The sequence below is a fragment of the Hyperoodon ampullatus genome, assembly GCF_949752795.1.
Source record: "Hyperoodon ampullatus genome assembly, chromosome: 9".
NCBI classification, from domain to species: domain Eukaryota; kingdom Metazoa; phylum Chordata; class Mammalia; order Artiodactyla; family Ziphiidae; genus Hyperoodon; species Hyperoodon ampullatus.
In genome coordinates this window covers 39,663,090-39,685,149 of record NC_136922.1, presented here as the reverse complement: position 1 = coordinate 39,685,149, position 22,060 = coordinate 39,663,090, and the positions used below count along the sequence as shown (strand labels likewise).

General features: G+C 35.1%; 1 protein-coding gene across 3 annotated transcripts in view; it reads right to left on the bottom strand.

Moving 5' to 3' along the window:
* CRPPA (CDP-L-ribitol pyrophosphorylase A) overlaps positions 1-22,060 on the bottom strand; it is a gene marked incomplete at both ends in the record, with an annotated part of 299,741 nt that overhangs the window by 159,526 nt on the left and 118,155 nt on the right. For all 3 annotated transcript variants that reach the window (XM_079711014.1, XM_079711015.1, XM_079711016.1), the window contains one exon: positions 3,783-3,880. In XM_079711014.1, coding sequence (XP_079567140.1) covers positions 3,783-3,880 — 98 coding nt within the window. The remainder of the gene's footprint in view (positions 1-3,782; positions 3,881-22,060) is intronic.

The window sequence follows — 22,060 nt, the reverse complement described above, 5'->3', positions numbered from 1 at the left end:
ACATTTTGTTTGCTACAACTGGGGGTATAATACTGTCATCTAGTGGGTAGAAGACTGGGATGCTGCTAAACAGTGTCCAAGACACAGGACAGTCCCTCACAATATCTAGTCCAAAATGCCAATAGTGCCAAGGTTAAGAAACCTGGGTTAGACATTTAAGGAGAGAGGAAAAGGTTTAAAATATCCACTGAGGCGAATGGGGAGCTCACAGTGGAATCACAGTGTGCTTGCTTTACAACATTCAGGGCCCAGTGAAGAACGAAGACCAGTATTTTTATTTTTATTTTTTTATTATTTATTTTTTTGCGGTACGCGGGCCTCTCACTGTTGTAGCCTCTCCTGTTGCGGAGCACAGGCTCCAGATGCGCAGGCTTCAGCGGCCATGGCTCACGGGCCCAGCCGCTCCGCGGCATGTAAGACCAGTATTTTTAAAGTACAGTAATCTACACCGTTGTATACTTTTCTCCAGCAGTGTTAAGACTGAATACAGGCTCAGAGAAGTGAAAAGTTAGACTGATAACATGAATGAGGTTTTACTAACTGGGTTTAATAGAAGGACAAGGGAATTAAAGATATTGGTAAAAGATCCATGATCCACTGAAGTGATGGATCATGGTATCGAAGTAAAGTGTGAAACAAAAGGTAGCTGCAAGAGAGAAGACAGTGGGATTAGAGTTTCCTATAAAATTTAAATATGTGCAGCTAGAGTAATTTAGTATAAGGTAAAGAAAGGTAAAATACTGTGGTCAGAAGTTAAGAAATAGCCTTAGTATTTATTTTTCAACACAGTTAAGATGATGGCTATATACAGACTGGGCCCAACAGGTAGGTAGATGAAGTGCACTGAAAACAACGGATACTGGAAATGAGAAGGACAGGACCTGAGAAGTGAAGGCACTGAAAGAAAAATCACACAGCGCCAGTTACACACCATTGTGTGTATCCCTAAATTCCACATCATATCATTATTTAAATAATGATTTGAAAACATACATGGACCCAATGTATCGTTGCAGCACTACATACAACAGCCAGGACATGAAAGCAACCTAAATGTCCATCAACAGATGAATGGATTAAAAAGATGTGGTATATACATATATAATGGAATTCATAGCCATAAAAAAGAATGAAATAATGCCATTTGCAGCAACGTGGATGGACCTCAAGATTATCATACTGAGTGAAGTACGTCAGACAGAGAAAGACAAATATCATGATATCGCTTATATGTGGAATCTTAAAAAATGGTACAAATGAACTTATTTACAAAACAGAAATAGAGTCACAGATGCAGAAAACGAACTTATAGTTACCAAGGAGGAAAGTGGGGGAGGCAAAAATTGGGAGACTGGGATTGACATATACACACGACTATATATAAAATGGATAACTAATAAGGACCTATTGTATAGCACAGGGAACTCTACTCAATACTCTGTAATGGCCTATATGGGAACAGAATCTAAAAAAGAGTGGATATATGTATATGTATAACTGATTCGCTTTGCTGTACAGCAGAAAGTAACACAACATTGTAACTCAACTATACTCTAATAAAAATTAGAAAAAACCACACAAAACAATGAATAAACAAATTTCTCTCTTAAAAAGAGTTGGAAAAAACAGAGTTGGGAGACCAGAAGGGGGAGCCCTCACACCCTGTGACTACAGCTGAGCCCAACAAGAAGAAGCAGTCCTCTTCTCTCCTGGCGAGGACTCAGCAAATAGAAACCATGGGCTGTCTATGTACTCTAGCCCTCCCAACTTCCTTGCTCTTTCTGTAAAAGTGTCCTTCCCTTGCTATGGGGGGACTTGCATGTGGCTTGTCATGGTTGCAGACCCCAAATTTCAATTGTCTGTTTATCCTGAAAAAACCTATCTTTGCTGAAGAAATATCTGGCAGTCTATTTGTTTTAGATCAATAATTACCAAACATATACAGGAAAAGTAGCAACAAAAAGAGACTATCATAATAATTGTAACAAAAAGGACTCTTTGTAGAATCTAACACTGGGAAGACCAAGGAATAAGTGACACAGGATGCATCAGTTGGGTGCTCAACAAGAGTGTAGAACTCAGCTCTCTAAACCTAGGGTTGATAGCCAAAGTCCCAGTAACACTCTTTCAGGGTTCCATCTTATTGGCTTCTGCACTGAATGAATAAAGCATGAATCAAACTATCCACGAGTAGAAGACTATTTTTCAGGCAAAACGTTGCCTCACGAGGTGAGACAATGTGAAGTTATCTACATTTAAATATCCTGCAGGACGCAGCAGAGAAATTAGGGCACAGAACTTAGGAACAGATTCTTAACAGGTGGATTTGAGATAGAAAGCAAAGAACAAGGTGCTAAAAATTCCAGCAACAGAGGAGGAATACTCAGAAAGTCTACGAATAAAGGCAACTTGGAAAAGAAGATTGTAGTATAACCTTTACACCCAAGAGACAGCTGAGGTGGCTGCCATTTCTTTCCAGCTTTAGATTGTTGCTCCAAATGCTACTGGTAGAATTTAGCACTGACTGCCATCAAAACGACCACGGGGAGCTTGTTAAAAACTGAAATTCCAGAACTTATCCCAGATGATTCACTAAATATTTACACATTCCAGGAATCTATGTATTTAACAGTTCATGTATTTAATACAGGACTGAAATTTGGGAACTCGTAGTATCTACTACTCAATACTGTCACACCTTCAACTCAACTGATGAGTTGAGATGTTAATAGATGTCATGGTTAAGTCTCTTATAGTTCATATTCGTTGAAAACTTACGGTACGGCAGATGCTTTTCTAAGCACATTAAAATACATTTTTAAAGTTCAGTTGTCCCAACAACTTTACAGTGCAGATGTTATTAACATTTTCAATTTAAGATATGGAAATTAGGCAATAAAACAGACATCTGAGCACTGGCAATCTGATACCAGAGCCTGTTCTCTTTACTGACTGTGCTATCATGATAGAACTAGCTTACTAAAATAAACTTTTTCCTTTTGCTTTCAACTAGAATTATGTATGTTGTTAAAAAGCCATGACATGTTGATCATAAACCCAGGCAGTTACACATTTTAATGAAAACAAGGAAACTGATGAAAACAATAAAATCAGCTTGGCAAGCAAAACATTTCAAAGCACAAAATTGTCACAAAAATAATGGATGTCCTTAGGGGTAAAAGTAGTAAATAATTCCTATACACCTCTTCACACTCACGGCTACTTCTTGCATTTCTTTAACACTAATATTAAATATGAGGTTAACCTGGACATTGGATCAGTTCAAAAAAGGGGGGGCAAGAACATCCATTCACTTCTTCAATATCATAATTATCCTATCTTTTGCATATGTTTCTCTCTTTTTTTTCTCTCTCTTCTTAATCTCTTTCTTTTCTTCATGTATTCAACAAACTTTAGTAAGCATCTAGCATGTGCTGGGCACCGTGGCTCTCAAGACAAGTGTCAACCTCATGCAGGGGCTCATGTGCACTGGGGCGGGGTTGGGGGGGGCGCTTTCTAAAGAAGTCACACTGACGCTGAATTTTAAAGGAGAAATAGAAGTCGGAGAACGAAGGTAGGGAGGAAATCCAGAAGAGGAGTGGAGAAGGGGAACGAATTGTATTTCAAGTCAAAAGCGATGGCAAAACACAGGATTTCATTACAGCAAAATAAGAAAATTAGCTTGCAAGTACTTTTATGCCTTCTCAAGGAAAGCATCTTTGTATGATAAAAATCTGTGTCAATCAAATATATTTTATCAAACTGGATCTTCGAATACTTACATTTAATTCATTTTTTAGCATTTCTTCAAGATGATGACCTACATGTTCTTCATCTTCTTTTGTGTCCATAACTACACAAATTTGTTGTGAAATTCTTTCTGAGATAAAAAAAGAAAAAAAATTTTTAAACAGAATATGGAACAGAATATGTTTCAAACACAATATGGAACAAAGCCCTAGTATGCTGAAACCTATACTAACTCGCCGTTCATAACTATTGAACAAGAATAGGGAGGTGTGGGCTTTAGGCCAAGTGGAGTGACTTGGACTGCACAGAGATGTCCTGGACTCAACTGACCATCCAAGCCAGTAAATCTATGTCTTTAACATTTTGTGGGTGGGTAAACAGGACATCATGTAAGCAACAGAAATAAGGATCTTTGGATATATTTGAAGAGAGTAACTGCAGGTGACAGCTACTTGGCTCAAGAATTCAATCCTTCCACATGTACAAGGAATCTCCCAGAATCTGATGGAATCCCATCTCCCAGGCAGATCCTCTGGTTAGGCCATAAGATGTCTCCTGCGTACAGCTCACTGTGCCACCTGGTGCCCTGGCTACGCACAGCATTTTCCTTGCCATTCCAGTCAATTCAATTAAATTCTTGCCTGTTTAGCTATTACCACAGCAAGTGAAAATAGCCAAAAATAGATTTTCTTCAAATCTGGAAGGCTTGAGATGATATAATTTAAAATCATAAGCCGTATGACATAGTGATATTCACCTTTGTAAACCCTGGATGCACTCTCCCCAAATATGTGCAGTCCTCTTTTACAGTAAACGGATCTAAAATACTAAGAAATGGCTATACTGCTGCCAGTTAAGAACACATTTCATGGTATTGTCATGGATTTTTTTAAAAGCCTAATTTTAAATAGAAGTCTCAAACCAAAAGTTAGTTTAACTTAGGACCTAGCTGCTTCTTACACTGGCAACTCCACATAACAGGCTCTCTAGAAACACTGTTCTAGCAATAGTTAATGATTCTTCCAAAAAAAGCTGGGGAGGACCAAACTTTTTTTTCTTTTTCAATAAATCATAGCTGTTGTATTAATTCTAAGAGAGATTTTTGTTTTGTTTTGGTTGGTTTGTTTGGCCTCACCACAGGGCATGTGGGATCTTAGTTTCCCAACCATGGATCAAACCCATGTCCCTGCATTGGAAGTGTGGAGGCTTGGAGTCTTAACAACTGGACCACCAGGGAAGTCCAAAACGTTTAAAATAATAACGTCAGGAATACCATTAACTACCTACCTCCCACTTATCAATAATAGTATATGTTCCAAGAGCCATACCCGATATTCAAATGTATGTATTGTATTCTCTTAAATATTTGGAGAAATTTGGACTTTGTAATGTCCTAGCAAAAATCCAGTTACATTTCCAAATGCTTCTTTCACATACACCAAAAACATTATAATAAAAAATTTAATGTGTAAGTACAAAGTAATTTACTACATATATAATATGATGGCACCACAATAATTCTAATTTATTAAATAATGCATAAACAATATTTTTTAAAACAAAACACAACATATGCAGATTTCCCTTCCTTGTTTCATCATATATCATATATCCTTTATAGAATTCCAAGCTCTATCAAATGTAAATCAACAATAAATTAAAACTGACATTATCCCCCTCCAAAACTGAGATACAGTTAGCCCTTGAACATGGGTTTGAATTGCAAAGTGTCCACTTATACACAGATTTTTTTCAATAGGAAATAGTACAGTGCTATATGATCCTCAGTTGGTTAAACCCACAGATAGGGAGGGCTGACTATAAATTACATGTGGATTTTCAATTTTGTGAGGGTCAGTGCCTCTAACACCCATGTTGTCCAAAGATCAACTGTATAAATAAAATGAAGTAACTCAAAATCAATTTGGCATTAATTTTCTGCCATGTGTTAGCTGTTCTAAATAGCTTTTTGTTCGGGAATCTTTGCATTACCATATAAATTTTACAATAAATTTGCACAAAATCACCTGCTATTTATTTATTTATTTATTTATTTATTTTTAAGTATTTTGGTCATGTGCGCGGCTTGAGGGATCTTAGTTCCCCTATTAAGGGATGGAACCAGGGCCCCCTGCAGTGGAAGCACGGAGTCCCCACCACTGGACCGCCAGGGAAGTCCCTCACCTGCTTTTTAGACAAAAATGACATCTTTAAAATCGCAAGCCTTTCAATTATAAACATAATATATTCCTCTATTTATTGAGATCTTCCTTAATTTTTCTCAGTGTTTTATAGTCTCCAGTATAGAGTCTTTTTGCAACTTTTGTTAAATTTCTAAGAAACATTATTGATCTATTGTAAATAATATCTTTAGTTGCATTTTCTACTTGTTGATGTACAAAAATATCTTAAGATTTCTTCTATACAGTCTTTGCGTTTAGTAACTGCTAAATTCACTTATAAATTCTAAGGGTTTACAAGTTATTTCAAATTTTTTATATATACAAACATGTCAATTGTGAACCAAATTTTATTTCCTTTTTTCCAAATCATAATTTTTTAATCTGATAATGCAACCCTTAGAATTTTGCTTCTATGTTCATGATAAAAATTAGCCTGTAATTTTACTCTTACAAGGTCCTTGTCAGAGGTTTATTAAACATTTATACTGCCTTCAGGTAATGGGTTGGAAAGTTCTCTCTTCTCCTATTTTCTGAAGAAATGTGTATGACTGGTGTTATTTCTTCTTTTCAATGGTTTTGTAAAATTCACTAGTAAAAGCCAACTGTTTTTGTGGTAGCGTTTTTAATTAGATTCAATATCTTAAACTGAGGAACAACTTTTCCTAGTTGTATTTGCCTATGAATGTGTTCATTTAACCTAAATTTAAGTCTATTAGCATAAAGCTATGGACTGAATGTTTCTGTTCCCCCAAAATTCATGTTGAAGCTTTAACCCCTCAATGTGATGGTATTAGGAAGTAGGGTCCTTGGAGGTAATTAGGTTTAGATGAGATCATGAAGTGAAGATCATCTCATAGGGTGAAGTCCACATGATGGGATTAATGCCCTTATAAAAAGAGGAAAAGACACCAGACCTTCCTCTCACATCCATGTGAGGATTCAGCAAGCAGGTAGCTGTCTGCAAGCCCAGAAGAGAGCCCTTGCCTGGAAAATGAATCAGCTAGCACCTTTACTTGGAATTCCCAACTACCTGAACTGTGAGAAATAAATTCCTGTTGTTTAAGCCATCCAGTCTATGGTATTTCATTATGGCAGCCCAAGCTGACGAACAAAGTTGCTCACATCTCATTGCAATGTCTATAGGATCATCACTGATGCTCTTTTTTCATTTCTGATAATAATTATTTGAGCTTTCAGTATTTTTCATGATCACTTTTGCCAAGGTTTTATCAATTTTATTAACATTTTCAAATAAAAGTTGTGTTGATTCTCTCTTATGCTTGTCTTCTAACTTATGAATGTTTACTATTTTCTTCAATATCTTCTTCATTCTACTATCTATAGATTTAGTTCACTGTTCTTTTCTAATTTCTTACAAAAAAAAGAATAGTGGGCTTTTGTGCTTTTCTTTTATTCTAATACAGTCAACCCTTGAACAATACAGGTTCGAACTGCGAGAGTCCACTTACACCTGTTTTTTTCAATACGTACATAGTACAGTACTACATGAGTGTGATTGGTTAAATCTACAGATCCGAAACTGTGGACACAGAAGGCCAACTGTAAAGCTATCCACAAATTTTACACTGTGAGGAAGGTCAGGTTCCAAACCCCATGTTGTTCAAGGATCAACATTTAAGGCTCTAAATTTTCCTCTAATAACAGCTTTATTTATACATCAAACATTGTGACATTTTTCAGTTTAAATTATTTCACTTTCAATTTAAAAGATTTCATTCATTTTTTTCTCACCTTATACACTTCTAGTTTCCACTGTGATTTCTCATTTGACTCATGGATTATTAATTTTATTGTCCTTATTAGTCTGCTATTGTGCAAGAAGTTGCCATAAATTTAACGGATTAAAACACCCACTAAGTATCTCACAATTCTATAAGATAGAGAAGGAGAAAGCTAGAGAGAGAGAGAAAGAGCAAAAAACAGCATGAACATACACAAGAAGAAATGATAATGAGCTCACACATAAAGAAATGATAGAGTAAATGGGGCAAAATGTAAAAAATCAGTGAACTGGTGATCTGGGTAAAAGACAGATGGAAGTTATATGTACTATTGTTGCATCTTTGAAGTTTGAAAGTATATTAAAATAAAAAAATATTCTAACCCAAGAAACAAATAAGATACAATTAAAAATAGATTTAGGGCTTCCCTGGTGGCGCAGTGGTTGAGAGTCCGCCTGCCGATGCAGGGGACACGGGTTCGTGCCCCGGTCCGGGAAGATCCCACGTGCCACGGAGCGGCTGGGCCCGTGAGCCATGGCGGCGGAGCCTGCGCGTCCGGAGCCTGTGCTCCGCAACGGGAGAGGCCACAACAGTAAGAGGCCCGCGTACCACAAAAACAAACAAACAAAAAAAAAAAAAAAAAAAAAAAAAAGAAAAAAAAAAATAGATTTATATACACACACATACACACATATAAATAGTAGAAGACTTTAAAATTCATCTCTCTAAATTTTTAATTACGTGAGGTGATAGATCTGTTACCTAACCTTTTTTGTGATAATCATTTCACAATATATACATGTAACAAACCATCATATTATAAACTTAAAATGTTTTACATCAATTATATCTCAATAAAGCTGGATAAATTTATTAAAAAATTAATTCTGTTCATTAAAGATCAACTGAGCAAAACATAAATAAGGACCTAGATTCAAGACAACGTAACATAATAATGAACAAAATCAATCTTTTATCTTGTTGGTTTCTGTATTGTCTGCTACAGTCCATATGAATATCATTTAGCACCAACAATGATAAATTTTCTATCTGGCTAAGGTCATTTAAAGTCTAAACTAGGTTCAACTGGTTCTCAAACATGGCTGCACTTAAGAATCAACTCTCAGTATCTTTTTGTTTTGCCTTTATATTTTTAAAATACATATGCTTATAACTCACCCAACAAAATTCTCGCCTGTACTTTCTGAAGCTCCAAAAGTGATACTAATGTTCAGCCAGGTTGAAAACCTCTGCTTACTCACTGCACTGATTTTCTATAATGTGAGGTTTATAAAAGGTTTCTCTATCTTAAAAAAACATAAAAATTACCTACGATAGCTGATTAATCCCATTAAAATGGTATAAGTCTTTTTGAGTATAATAATTTGGGGATAATTGTGTAGTTTTCTCTCATCTCCATATTGTGGCAACTGAAGGATGACGAATTTAGTGAGAAAAAAATGTGTTGGGTTACTCATTTCCCTTTGATATTTCAGTGTGAAATTTTTAAAGAAACCCAAACCCCCCCAACTCCTACTCTGATCTGCATGGTTCACTGGAGTTTACAATTTAGACATTTCGTGCCCAATATTTTAAAGGCAATATTATAAGAAAAAAATGCAATGTTTATATTTCAATTGTAAGTATGAGGCACTTCTTGGGTGTCCAATATTTGTTAAATTATTGAGGTAAATGCAATTTTTCAAAATCTTATACAAATTCTGTATCTGAAAATAGTATATTCATACTTTGACAGCATTTTACATGTATGAAACGAGATGAGAGACTAACAATTACTATGTAAAGCCAAAATTTCTATAAGGAGTTTATAAGTATCTAAAAGAAAAACAGGAGACATGGGAATAATAAAAGATATACATGAGGATTAATGAAGATTGCATGAATTAATATGTGTAAAGTTATGCAGAATGCTTTGTACAAGTATATCCCCAATAAATATTCACAGAATAAATGCTATCATGGTCATATACATTCATTATGAATATAAGTTAAGATTCCTTTTATCTTACCAAAATACAACCCATCTCTAATTCCAAATGGTGCCTTGTGGTCTTAACATTTCAGAGTGTGATAAACAATCCCTATCACCTTTGTCCCACTGCTTTTCAAGTTTCAAAGTTTCACCAAATATGCAGTAGTTTTATATAGTAATGGAATACACATCTTGAGTAATCAATAGTCCCCTGTTTTCATCACTTAAATCCTCTGAAGCTAAAATGGATACCTTCTAGCTCTAATCGTTCATATCTTAGTTTGTCCACTAGACCTAGGCTGAAACATCTTACATGATTTCTTTTAATGATTCCACAAACATGCACTGACAGGCTTAACTGAAAATGTTGATGTATTTAAGATCTTCATCGAAAACAGGCATCTGCCATAACTGTACTTGTACCATGCAGATGGAGGGCCAAAATGGGAAAGAATGTAAGCTGTAGGAACAGGGCTCAAATAAATTGAACCTCCTCTCTTCCACAGTTATTCTAGTATCCCCCAACTCATGAAGAAGGGAAAAAAGGCACATTATTTAAAATTCACTTTTTTCATGAACCACAAAACACTTTCCAATCATTAATATGATTAATCCTTGTTATTTCTCAATGCAAACAAAGTATTTAACAACTTCCTTGAGGTTAATGATGAAATCAAAAGAAAAAAGAAGTCTTTAGAATCCTTGATCTGCTGTTATAACTATTAATAAAGCACTTCTTAGAAACATTTAGAGTTTAAAATAAAAACAAGAGCACTGGGGAAAAACCATAAAGTCATTTCACTTCCTGGAATCATAAAAACTCCAACACAAGAATCTACTCTTTGTTCTTGCCCCAAAAAAGACCTAAGGATAAAATGGACAAACATTGAAATTAACTTTAAATCATACCTGACCAGTCAACTTGATGACTAATATTATTCTCTGAGTTTTAGTTTTCATACTACCCTCTCTTTTAAACAGCGTTTAAAACATCTTTCTAAAAGACACCTGTGTCACATGATGAAATATTCTGATATCTAAACCACTAGGGTACATCCCTCCCCTCAAAATCATTTTAACAAGTACTCTGATTTACACTGAATAACTTCATTTATATAGCATATCTAGTGTCGCACAGCTCTCATAGTGACAACATAAAATTCAAACTGGAACATAACTTGGAAATCGACAGGTTAGAATTAAAAGCTGTAAGCATTAATTAATAAGCTCAAAATTTTCAGTTAATACCTCATCCCCATGCATGAAAACTTCTAAATGGTCAAAGAATATGTATGATTGCCAATAATTAATAATAATGCCAAAAATAAATAACGTGCAACCTGATTTTACTTTACTGGCTATAATGATTAATTTTGTATGTCAACTAGCCTGGGACACTGGATGCCCAGATATTTGCTCAAACATAATTTGGGCATTTGTCATGGTATTTTTAGATGAGTTTAACATTTATATCTGTAAACTAAGTAGAGCAGATTGCTCTCTCTAATGTGGGTGGGCCTCATCCAATCATTTTAAGACCTGAATAAAAGAAAACATTTACCCTCCCCCCAAGTAAGAGATGATTCTCCTGTATAACAGCCTTCAAAGTGAAACAAGGCTCTTCCTGATTCTACAGTAGTCTGCTGGCCTTTGGACTTGAATTGGGACATTGGCTTTGTAGATTTTGGACTTGTCAGTCTTAATAATCTGTATGCCAATTCCTTATTGTGTGTGTATATATCTCATTTGTTGTGTTTCTCTGGAGAACTCTAATTCACTGGCAAAAAAATTTTAAGCATTCTTCAACAGCGGACTCATAATTCTAAAGTCGTGACCAGAGGATTCCCACCTCCATATATGTTATACAGGGCAACATATAATCACCCACAACACGTTGGGCTTTACACCTCATTATTCAGCCACCAAATAATACCACCTACAATTCCCTGGACACATCATGATCTTTGCAATAATGTTCATGATCCCCCGGCCTGCAGTGCCATCACATTTCCTTGTCTAATTCTCCAATAAGGACTACATCAAGCATCATCTGCATTAGTAACTCTAGGCAAATGTTTTAGATGTATTTTGGTGAAAGGAGAAGAAAAAAGGAGGGAGGAACAGAGCCACCAGGAAGAATTTTGTGAAACTACAGAACCCCCCATCTCCAAACCCCCAATTCTGATACATGATGATATCTCCCTCAAACACGTATAACCACACAACTAGGATTCTCCTTATATCCAGGTAATCACTGCATTGCTGAATTTGAGCGTTCATGGGGAAAGGTCCCTCAGTGTAGTTTCAGAAGTGGAAAGAAATCCACATGTACTGTGACCCTAGTAAGTCTATTGGCAAAGCAGATGGTCAGACAGTACACACCAACAGAGCCATATCAGTTCCTTACAGCCAGCAATCATTCTGGTTGTCAGTGCATTCATTCTGATTATTTAGTACTCATGACATTCTATAATTATTGCTAATATTGCTTTGGCTTTTTACTGCGGTAGATATTTTTATACATTATTTCATTTAATCATCACAACAACCAAGGAGAGAAATTATTCTCCCCATTTGACAGATGAGTTAAGCGAGGCTATAAAGCCAGTAAATTGCCCAAGGTCATACTGCCATGAATTGTGAACTTTAAGCTTTCTAACTCAAGTCCATGTGAAGTTAGCATCCTAAAGCATTCCCTCTCATACTGTTCTACATTTTTATTTTACTTTCATTATAGTTTTTACATTGGATTATATTATCTATTTGTCTTTCTCTCCCACAAAATCACAAACTCCTAACTCCGTAACTTATAATTTCCCAACATTACCCCCAGGTTTTAGCATAGGGCACCAAGAAGGTATTGAACATTGATTAGTTTCCACCTCTGGGCTACGAGCATAACTAAAACACTGTTAGGTTGTGAATTGTGTTCCCCTCAAAATGTGTGTGTTGGAGCTCTAAACCCCAGTCTCTCTGAGAATGTGGCTGTATTTGGAGATAGGCACTTTAAGAGCCAATCAAGTTAAAATGAAGACACTAGGGTGAGCTCTAATCCAACATGACTGGTGTCTTTATGAAAAGAAGAAATGTACACACAGACATGCACAGAGGGAAGACTCTGTGAAGACACAGGTAGAAGATGGCCATCCACAAGTCAAGCAGAAAAGTGTCAGAAAAATCCAACCCTGACAAAATCATTATCTTAGACTTCCAGCCTCCAGAATTGTGAGAAAATAAATTTCTGTTGTTTAGGCCACCCAGTTTTTGTACTCTGTTATGAACTAATATACAAATTCTCTTATCTAAAATTTGTTGAATAAAAATTAGCATTGTTGAATAAAAGACTATATCTCATATCTCATTTTCTAGGAGAGGATGCAAAACAAATTTGTGAATATAAGGAAGTAACTAGATATCTAGAAAGAGATCAGGAAATTATATCAGGAGAACCTAACTTCAGAGAAAGGAAATTAAAAAATGCAACAATTTTGCTTCAAAACAAATAACTTTAAATATAAAAACATTCCTAACTTTGAAATAGTGAGGCTAAAATACTTATCTTAAATCTCTATTTTCTAGAAGAAAAAGTAAAAAATAAGGTCAGCCTTAAAAAAATGCCTTCAGTACAACGTAACTCCAAGTTTTGTAGACTTAACATTTAAGAATCATACTCACTTTACTATGTACACACACGTTATTTTCTCTTCCATTTGAGAATATACAGATATACATACATTTACTAGTTTCCATATGGAAAGGAGAAAATATTTAATTATGCACACGAAGTGACCTATGATTAAGAGAATTTTTTTGAAAGAAACATCTCAATTCATTTGCAGTATTCTGCTCAACACCAACACTAAAAATTATTTATTTAAAAGAGAAAAAAAAAAGGGAATTCTTGAAAAGTGGCATTGACAGCAAAGGAGCAGTTTTTAATTTCTAAGAATCCCCATATAAAAACAAAATTGAATAGCAAAATCAAAAACTCATGGACAACATTTTCAATAAACTTAGATACAAAGGTTTCATCATAACCCTCATGATGCAGCCAAATGAAAACAAACCAAGAACAATGATGCAAGACCTGAAATACTGGACTCTATCTGGGAACAAGTAGAGGGATCAGTAAAACACGGTGTCTGACAGATTGGTTAATAGAAGAACCTTTAAGTTTCCCAACAGATAGTCACTGAAAATTTAAGAAGAGCAGCCCTGACTGGAGGAGTTCTACCCACGAAAGTAACTTTTTGTGGGGTTAATACAAGAGAACTTGGTTAGGTCTGAAAGAAAAGTGTACATACTGTGAAAATTGACACACCACCTTCAGCACAGGGTCCAACTAAAAGAGAACTTGGAAGTGGAATCAAAATTACCCAGGATGGGCTTCCCTGGTGGCACAGTGGTTAAGAATCCGCCTGCCAATGCAGGGAACACGGGTTCGACCCCTGGTCTGGGAAGATCCCACATGCCGTGGAGCAACTGAGCCCCTGCGCCACAACTACTGAAGCCCGTGCACCTAGAGCCCATGCTCTGCAACAAAAGAAGCCACCACAATGAGAAGCCCACACACAATTAAGAGTAGCTCCCGCTCGCCGCAAGTAGAGAAAGCCTGCGTGCAGCAATGAAGACCCAATGCAGCCAAAGTCAAAAGAAAGAGAAGATCCACCTGAAAGTGTGATAGGAGAACAGAGCCAGAAAAATATTAGAATCGTGCTTCCACATTTGTGGACACCACAAGAAGGCAACAAAAGAGGGAGATCTTTGAGCTATCGTCAAAACTGTCTTCCTCTTCAAATTCAAGAAAATTAACTTCACATCCAAATGAATAATGGAAAAATATCAAAGCCAAACCCCACACAAAATTATTATAAGCAAAAAGACAATAAGGAGCAGAACAACACCTTTAAAAATAACGAGAACATGCCAGAAAGATGTGCCCATCAAACCAATCAAAACTGTAATCTATTTCAAAACAAGCTAAAAACCACTGAGCTAATGAAACAACACATGAAACGACCATTTGATTTGGAATTTTAAAAACTCAAATTAGGTTGCAGAACTCAGAAAAGAGATTAAAATAGAAGAAAAGATCATTTAAGAAATGAAGACTATACTAGAAGTGACACACACATAAAATTAACAAATAATACTTTAAGAGAAAAAGGTAAAAATAAAAATTTTAAATAAACATTCAATATAAAGTAATAAATATTAAAGTTAGGTAAAGATGATCTAACATAAACATAATAGAAATCTATAAAGAAAAAAGAGACTACTAAAAATGATACACAAACACCCATACACACACAAGTACATCACATATCAATACCTGCAAATATTTACCAATAAAAATCAATACCAAGACATTTTCTAGCAAAATTACTAGACTTAAAAAAAAAATCATTCCTTTGGGCACATAGTCAAAAAGAACAGAAACAGATAATGGAATAAAAATGAGATAATCTTTAGGACTTTATGTAAGAAAAGTAGAGGAACATATTTAAATTATGCCAGGGAAAATATATGAGCCAAGGATTATACATTCCGCAAAACTAACTTTCAAGTATAAAGCACAAGCAGTTATCAACGTGAATTAAGTAAACAGTTTCCCAGGAAACTTTCCTAAGAAAGGTACCAGAGCTCAAGCTTTGGATAACCAAAGTCTAGAGAGATGTGAACAAAATTATCGATGAATAGCATAAAACAGAGTTACTAGCAGAACTGCGACTAAATAAGAGCTAAAGTTAAAACAGGACAGTGTATAACAGCTATACAACCTGAAAACATACAGTGTAAACAAAAAAATGGAGTGGGAGAGTAAATTGGGACAGTGTATGTCGGAAAAATTGTTTAAACTTTTATGGAAATAACATTGGTTTATAGCATTAATATTGACACTTTGAGACCTAGGGTGTGCACTGTTGAATAAAACGAACGAATATTTACAAAATATTCAAATTCTATTATTCCCTGTAGCTTTGAGAACCATGATTCTCAATGTGCGGGAAGTACGATACAACTTAATATTGAATTGGAAGTACCATTATGAACTTATGAAGTATTTCATCTTTATGAAACACACACACCAAATAATTGGTAACTTTAGAGAATGATGATTCTTTCGCTTGAAAACTGATAAAGAAAAATAATCAAGCATTTATTTTTGTCATATAAACTGTACCACTGGGTAAGTAAATAGTAGGTGAGTAAAGTTTATTTATGAAAATACCTCAATACCTGAAAACTAATGAATAGAATTCAAATATATATATCATGATTCTAAGCCACCCACACAACCTCTTAACAATACAGGCATTGAGTATCAATGGCTGCTATCATCACAAAATTATGTAACCAGACATTAGGTGTCTCCTAACAAAAAACTCACACCATCTCTAGTCTTGAGAAAAAAGATGAAACTAAATCTGACCAAGCTTCTAGATCCAGCTATGACTTTGTAGATGACAGAAAAATGTAAAGAACTGTACCATGCATAAATATGTACCCATCAAAATTCAAAAGAGAAGAAAAGCTACAAGTTACATAGCCTAAATTCAGCAAAAGAAAAAGTGCAAGCAAAATAAAGAGATAAGGAACCTGTAGGTTGAGATTTTACATGTCGTTTAAAAAAATTATCACAACCAAACTGCAGTGTTGAGGGATGCACATTTGAGTGATAAAGTTCAAAAGAAATATGAGGAGGAGATTGTTATAAAATCTGGTTAGCCACTACAAAATACAGGAAAGGGCTTCTGAGGTACGTGGCAAAGTTCTCTTCATGATCTGGGTGATGTTATGCAAACATGTGCATTATTCTTTAAGCTACAAATTAGTTTTAGATTTCAGTATCTGTGGGTTATTTGACAATAAAAAGTTTTACGAAATAAAAAATTACCTGAAAGTACACTAGTCTTTTCATCTGTACTTCATTCAGAAAGTACCTTTATATATGATCAAGGGGACAAAATTAGGTCTTCAGTACAGCACATAAGGATACAAAAAGGTCTGTAACATGCTATTAAAGCAATCAGTAAACGTTTTAAAATTAAACTTAGAGGAAAACTACCAATAACATGAAAAAATAACAGCAATGGTATTTTTATTTATAAGACTCTATGCTTTAAGAGCTCAAAATATCTTAGGGAGTCCTTTAAATTCTAATGAATCAATGCAATGTTACTAATAAATAGTTAGAAGATATTAGCCTCCTTTAAAGTAAAAAACAATTGAGGCCCAGAGTAACTCAGCCAAACCACTGGATTATTGCTCAGTGAGTGACTGACAATTATTATTATTATTCTGTGTTATAAAAAGCATATATTAAATTCTAACCAAAATCTAGCCGGCAAAATCATAATGGCCTCATTAGAGATGATGATACAAATGACTCACCTGGGATTATACAGCTAGTAAACTCAGGAGCCAGGATTCAAACCGGGCAACCTGGTCTGGAGTGAAGGCCCTCAACCATTCCACATGCTAACAGAATCAGTAAAGAAGATAAGATACTTCCCCAATTCAGCATCTTACCCAGGAGTTTCCCTACCTTTTTTTACTGGAGTAATACACGTCAAACGACAGTCTCACAGGTTCATGGAGTAAAGAGAATTCTCCACAGGCTCTGGCATTCCCCTTTCCCAAACGTTAAGGCATAACAGAATGTAAGAGCAAATGACATCGCTCTGGGGTGAAAATGAAATCTTCTTTTGTAGCTTTTAATGAAATAACTGGAAAACTTTCAGTACTTAATTACTTTCAGTACTTAAGTACTTAATATTTCATTGATTGAAACTTCCATTTTTCCTCTGTATAACTTCTCTGAAATAGGGATGGCGTCATACAATTGCTGCCCATCAGGGCCTTATAAAGATACACTTAACCTCTATTAGCATTCAGTAAAATTACCTTTCCGTGTATATGGTGGTCATTTCCATGACTGTAACATTACGGATTTGTGTAACGACCACCACAGTCATAATACAAAGCAGTTCAATCCTTCATGCCCTCTTTTTGTATTCACCCCCTCCCCAGCTCCCTGGCCTAAGCAAATTCTGATCTATTCCTTGTTACTATATTTCTGTCTCTCCAAGAATATTATTGCTAGTCAACTATACTGTAACATAAAATAATTTTTTAAATTTAAATAATAAAAAAATAAAAAGACAAAAAATAAAACAGATAACCAACAAGGACCTACTGTATAGCACATGGAACTCTGCTCAATATTCTGTAATAACCTAAATGGGAAAATAATTTGAAAAATAATATATACATGTATATGTATAACTGAATCACTCTGCTGTACACCTGAAACTAACACAACATGGTTACTCAACTATGCTCTAAAATAAAATTTAAATTGTTTGAAATCATATAAATGGAATAATTCAAAACATAACCTTTTGAGATCAGTTGAGATCTCAAACCTTTTGAGATCATTCAGTATGATTCCTCTGAGATTAAGTTATTTTGTATATGGACAATTCATATATATTCATTTGAGTTGCATTCCATTGTATAGATGTACCAGTTCACCAATTCATCCGCTGAAGGATATGTGGATTGTTCCATGCTTCTGATGATTATGAACAGAACTACTATAAACAGTTACATACAGTTTCCTGTGTGAAAGTAAGTCTTCTTTTCTCTAGGGTAAATGCATTGGAATGGGATGCTGGATCATACAGTAAATGTGTTTTTCTCGCTATAAGAACTGTCAACAGCATTTCAGTGTAGCTGTACCATTTTCATTGCCACCAACAATTGTGTAACATTTCCAGTTGTGTCTTCCTTTCTTTTTGCAGTCTCATGATAGGTTTATTAGTGTTATTAATCCTTTCAGGTAACCAGCTTTAGGTTTTTTGTCTCTGACATCTTGTTTTCAACTTCATTAATTTCTGCTCTTTATCATTTCCTTGCTACTGCTTGCTTTGGTTTTGCACTGCTCCTCTATTTCTAGTTCCTTAACACAGCTACTCAGATCATTGATTCAAGACCTTTCTTCATCTCTAATATAAGCATTTAGGTACTGTTTTAGCAGCATTCTACAAAGTGTCATGTCATTTTACTGAAGTTCAAAATATTCTCTAATTTATCTTGAGACTTTCTCTTGGACACAGATGATTTAATGTTTATTTTCCAAGCACTTGAAGGTTTTTCTTATACCTATTATCGATTTCTAGTTTGTTTCTATTATTGTCAGAGAACATACTTTGCATGCTTTCAATTCCTCTAAATTTGTTAATATGTGTTTTATTACCCAGGGTACATTCTGTCTTGGAGAATGTTCTCGGTGCACTTGAAAGGAATGTTTATTCTTCTACTGCTGGGTGGAAAGTTTTGTGTAAATTAGATCAAGTTAGTTGGTGGTACTCTTTACTCTTTCTATACCCTTATTGATCTTCTATTGATTCCAGCAAATACTTAGAGAAATATTGCAGTTTCCAGCTATAATTGTTGATTTGTCTATTTTTCCCTTCATTTTGGTCAGTTCACGCTAAGTATATTTTGAAGCTCTTCAGTTAAATGGATATACATTTAGAATTATGTCTTTCTGGTGAATTTATCCTTTTATTACGTAAGGTACTTTTTTATTACTTTCATATTAATATAGCCATCCAGTTTTCTTTTGATTAGTGAATACATAGTATGTGCTTTTACTTTTATTTACTTGTAACCTACCTTTAAAACATTATGTTGGAAGTAAACTCTTGTAGGCAGCATACAGTTGGGTCAAATCTTAATATCCATCCTAAAATCTTTATCTTTTAGTTGGTGTGCCAAAACCACTGACATTTAATGAAATTACTGATATATTTGGATTTAGGTTATTTATTTTATTATTAATATTTTTGTTTTCTCCCTTTGTTTTGTGTTCCTCTATTTCTCCTTTCTCTTCTGGTTTAAACTTGTTTTTAGTATTCGGTTTTATCTCTTGCGTTTCTGATCGAATCTCTTTGTATAGTTTTTTTAAGTGGTTGCTCTAGGGATTTCAATATTCATATTTAACCTTTTAGAGTCTACATAAAATATTTTACCACAGCAAGTAAAATGTAGAAACCTAACCATGGTATTATAGGTCCCTTTACCTTACTGCTTTTATGTTGCACTTATTTATCTACAACATTGCAGCTGTCTCATACATAGAAAAACTCATCAGAAAATATTACCTTTGCTTTCAACCTATAAATAGTTTAAAAATGTAAAGAGAATTATGTGAGTATATTCTATTTATTGATTCTGTTGCTCTTCCTTAATTCCTGATGTTCCTAGATTCCTTCTCGCATCATCTCCTTTGTATGAAAGGCTCTGTTGAGATATTCTTTTAGAGTACATCTTTTGGCAACAAAATTATCTTTTTTATTCCATTACCTGAAATTGTTTTATTTTATCTTTATTCCTGAAGGGTAATTTTTCTTTTTCTTTTGTTTTTTTTTTTTTTTTTGCTGGATATAGAATACTGAGTTAATAATATTCGTTTTCAGCACTCTAAAAATCGTATTCTACTTTCTTCTGGTTCCCATGTTTTCTAATGACAAATTTACAGTTATTCAAATTATCGTTCCTTTATAAGCAATGCATCATTTCTCTCTGGTTACTTCCAAGATTTTTGTCTTGGTTTTCAGCAGTTTGCTTATGAAGTAAGTATCTGGATATGGACATCTTTGGGGTTATCATGGTGTAGTTAGCTGAGCTTACTGAATCTGCAGTTTTATGTCTTTTGTCAAATTTGGGAAGTTTTTACTCATAGTTTCTTCAAATGTTTTTTTCTGTACTGCACTTTTTCCTCTGCTTCCAGGATTCAGATGACCTGCTGCATTCCCACAGATGCTGAGTACTGTTAATTTTTTTCCCCATTTCTTTTCATTCTGTAGTTCAGAATGAAAAACTTCCAATGATATATTTTTAACTTCAGTGGCACTCTGCCATCTCCATTCTGTTATTAAGCCCATCCAGTAAGTTTTTTATTTTGGTTATCTTCTTTTTTTCAGTTTTAAGATTTTTGTTTGGTTCTTCTTTATTTTCTCTATGCCTTCACTGAGACTTCTCATCTTTCAAGAGCATCTTCCCTTACTTGTTGCAGCATTTTTATAATCAGTGCTTTAAAGTATTTTTCAGAAAATTCCAACATCTGTGCCATCTCAGCATGGGTATCTATTAATTGTCCTTTCCCATGTGAGTTTAGATTTTCCTGACTCTGCATGTTAACTGACCTCAGATCATATCCTGTACATTTGAGTAATATCCTCTCTCACCTCCAACCTCTCCCTGTACATTCCACTTCTTTAGTGCATCCCTTTTCATCACTCCTACCAGAAAGCTGGGATCCTATTTATCCCATTTTGCACACATTTCCCATGACTGCACCTGTGCCCAAAGGTAAGCAACAGGAGAAATTAAGAACAGAAACAGTGGTCATCCCACCTCTTAGAATCATAGCAACTCTGATTAAGAGGAATGTTCACTTCTCTCAGAATTTTAGCCTTCTCTGGGCCCCCACTGATGCCATTGCCAATGCCACTATTGCCACATGATTGCTTGGGACTTAAAGCACTGAGAGAGAAAAGAAAAAAGGGGAGATATCTTCACTTTCTGAACATTAGGAAATTCCTTTCCTGCTTCTCTGATCAGAATTAAGGGGCTTTTCTTGGACGTCTGTCAACTCCAATGCCCACTTCTGGACAATGGACCCAGGGCTGCATTGGACCCAGGTCAGGACATAACAGAGCCTGACATAATTCACTGCCAGTTAGGTAGTACTTCAAAATTGGGTCTTACTCATTAATCCACCTGTTCTATTTACTCTGAAGCCTCAAACAGCTGTTCTATGTATTCTGTCCATATAGATTCATTCGCTAGGAGAAACAGAGTGGAGTGAGCTTGCTCCATCTTCCCCAGAGCCAGAACTCTGCCTGTGTCTTTTTACATATGAACAAGTGTGATAAAAATATATGCCTAAATAAACATAAAAGAGCTCATTTAATAAATATGTTAATAAGTTTCTAAGTGAAAATAAAACATTATATTGTAGTTTAATTGCCAGCATTTTTCTTTTCTCAATGGTATAAAAATAACATTGCTTCTTACAAGCAATGGCACCTTAGAGTCAATGAAACATGGTAGAAATGAAGTACCTGGTTACATGCCTCCCATGACTCCCTAGTCACATAACAAGACCACGTTATGATTGACAGCTGCTTACCTAACAATGTTGTCCGCCTCATGCCAAAAAAGCAGAGACCATCCAAACCTTTAAACTTCAAAAGCAAAATCACACTGTCTCTCATTTACATACTTAATCAGGCAAGAGTTAAGAATACTCTTCAACAGAACCCTAAATCAGATGCTTAGAGACCTAGAAAGTAACATAAGTCTCAGCTGGTTCACTA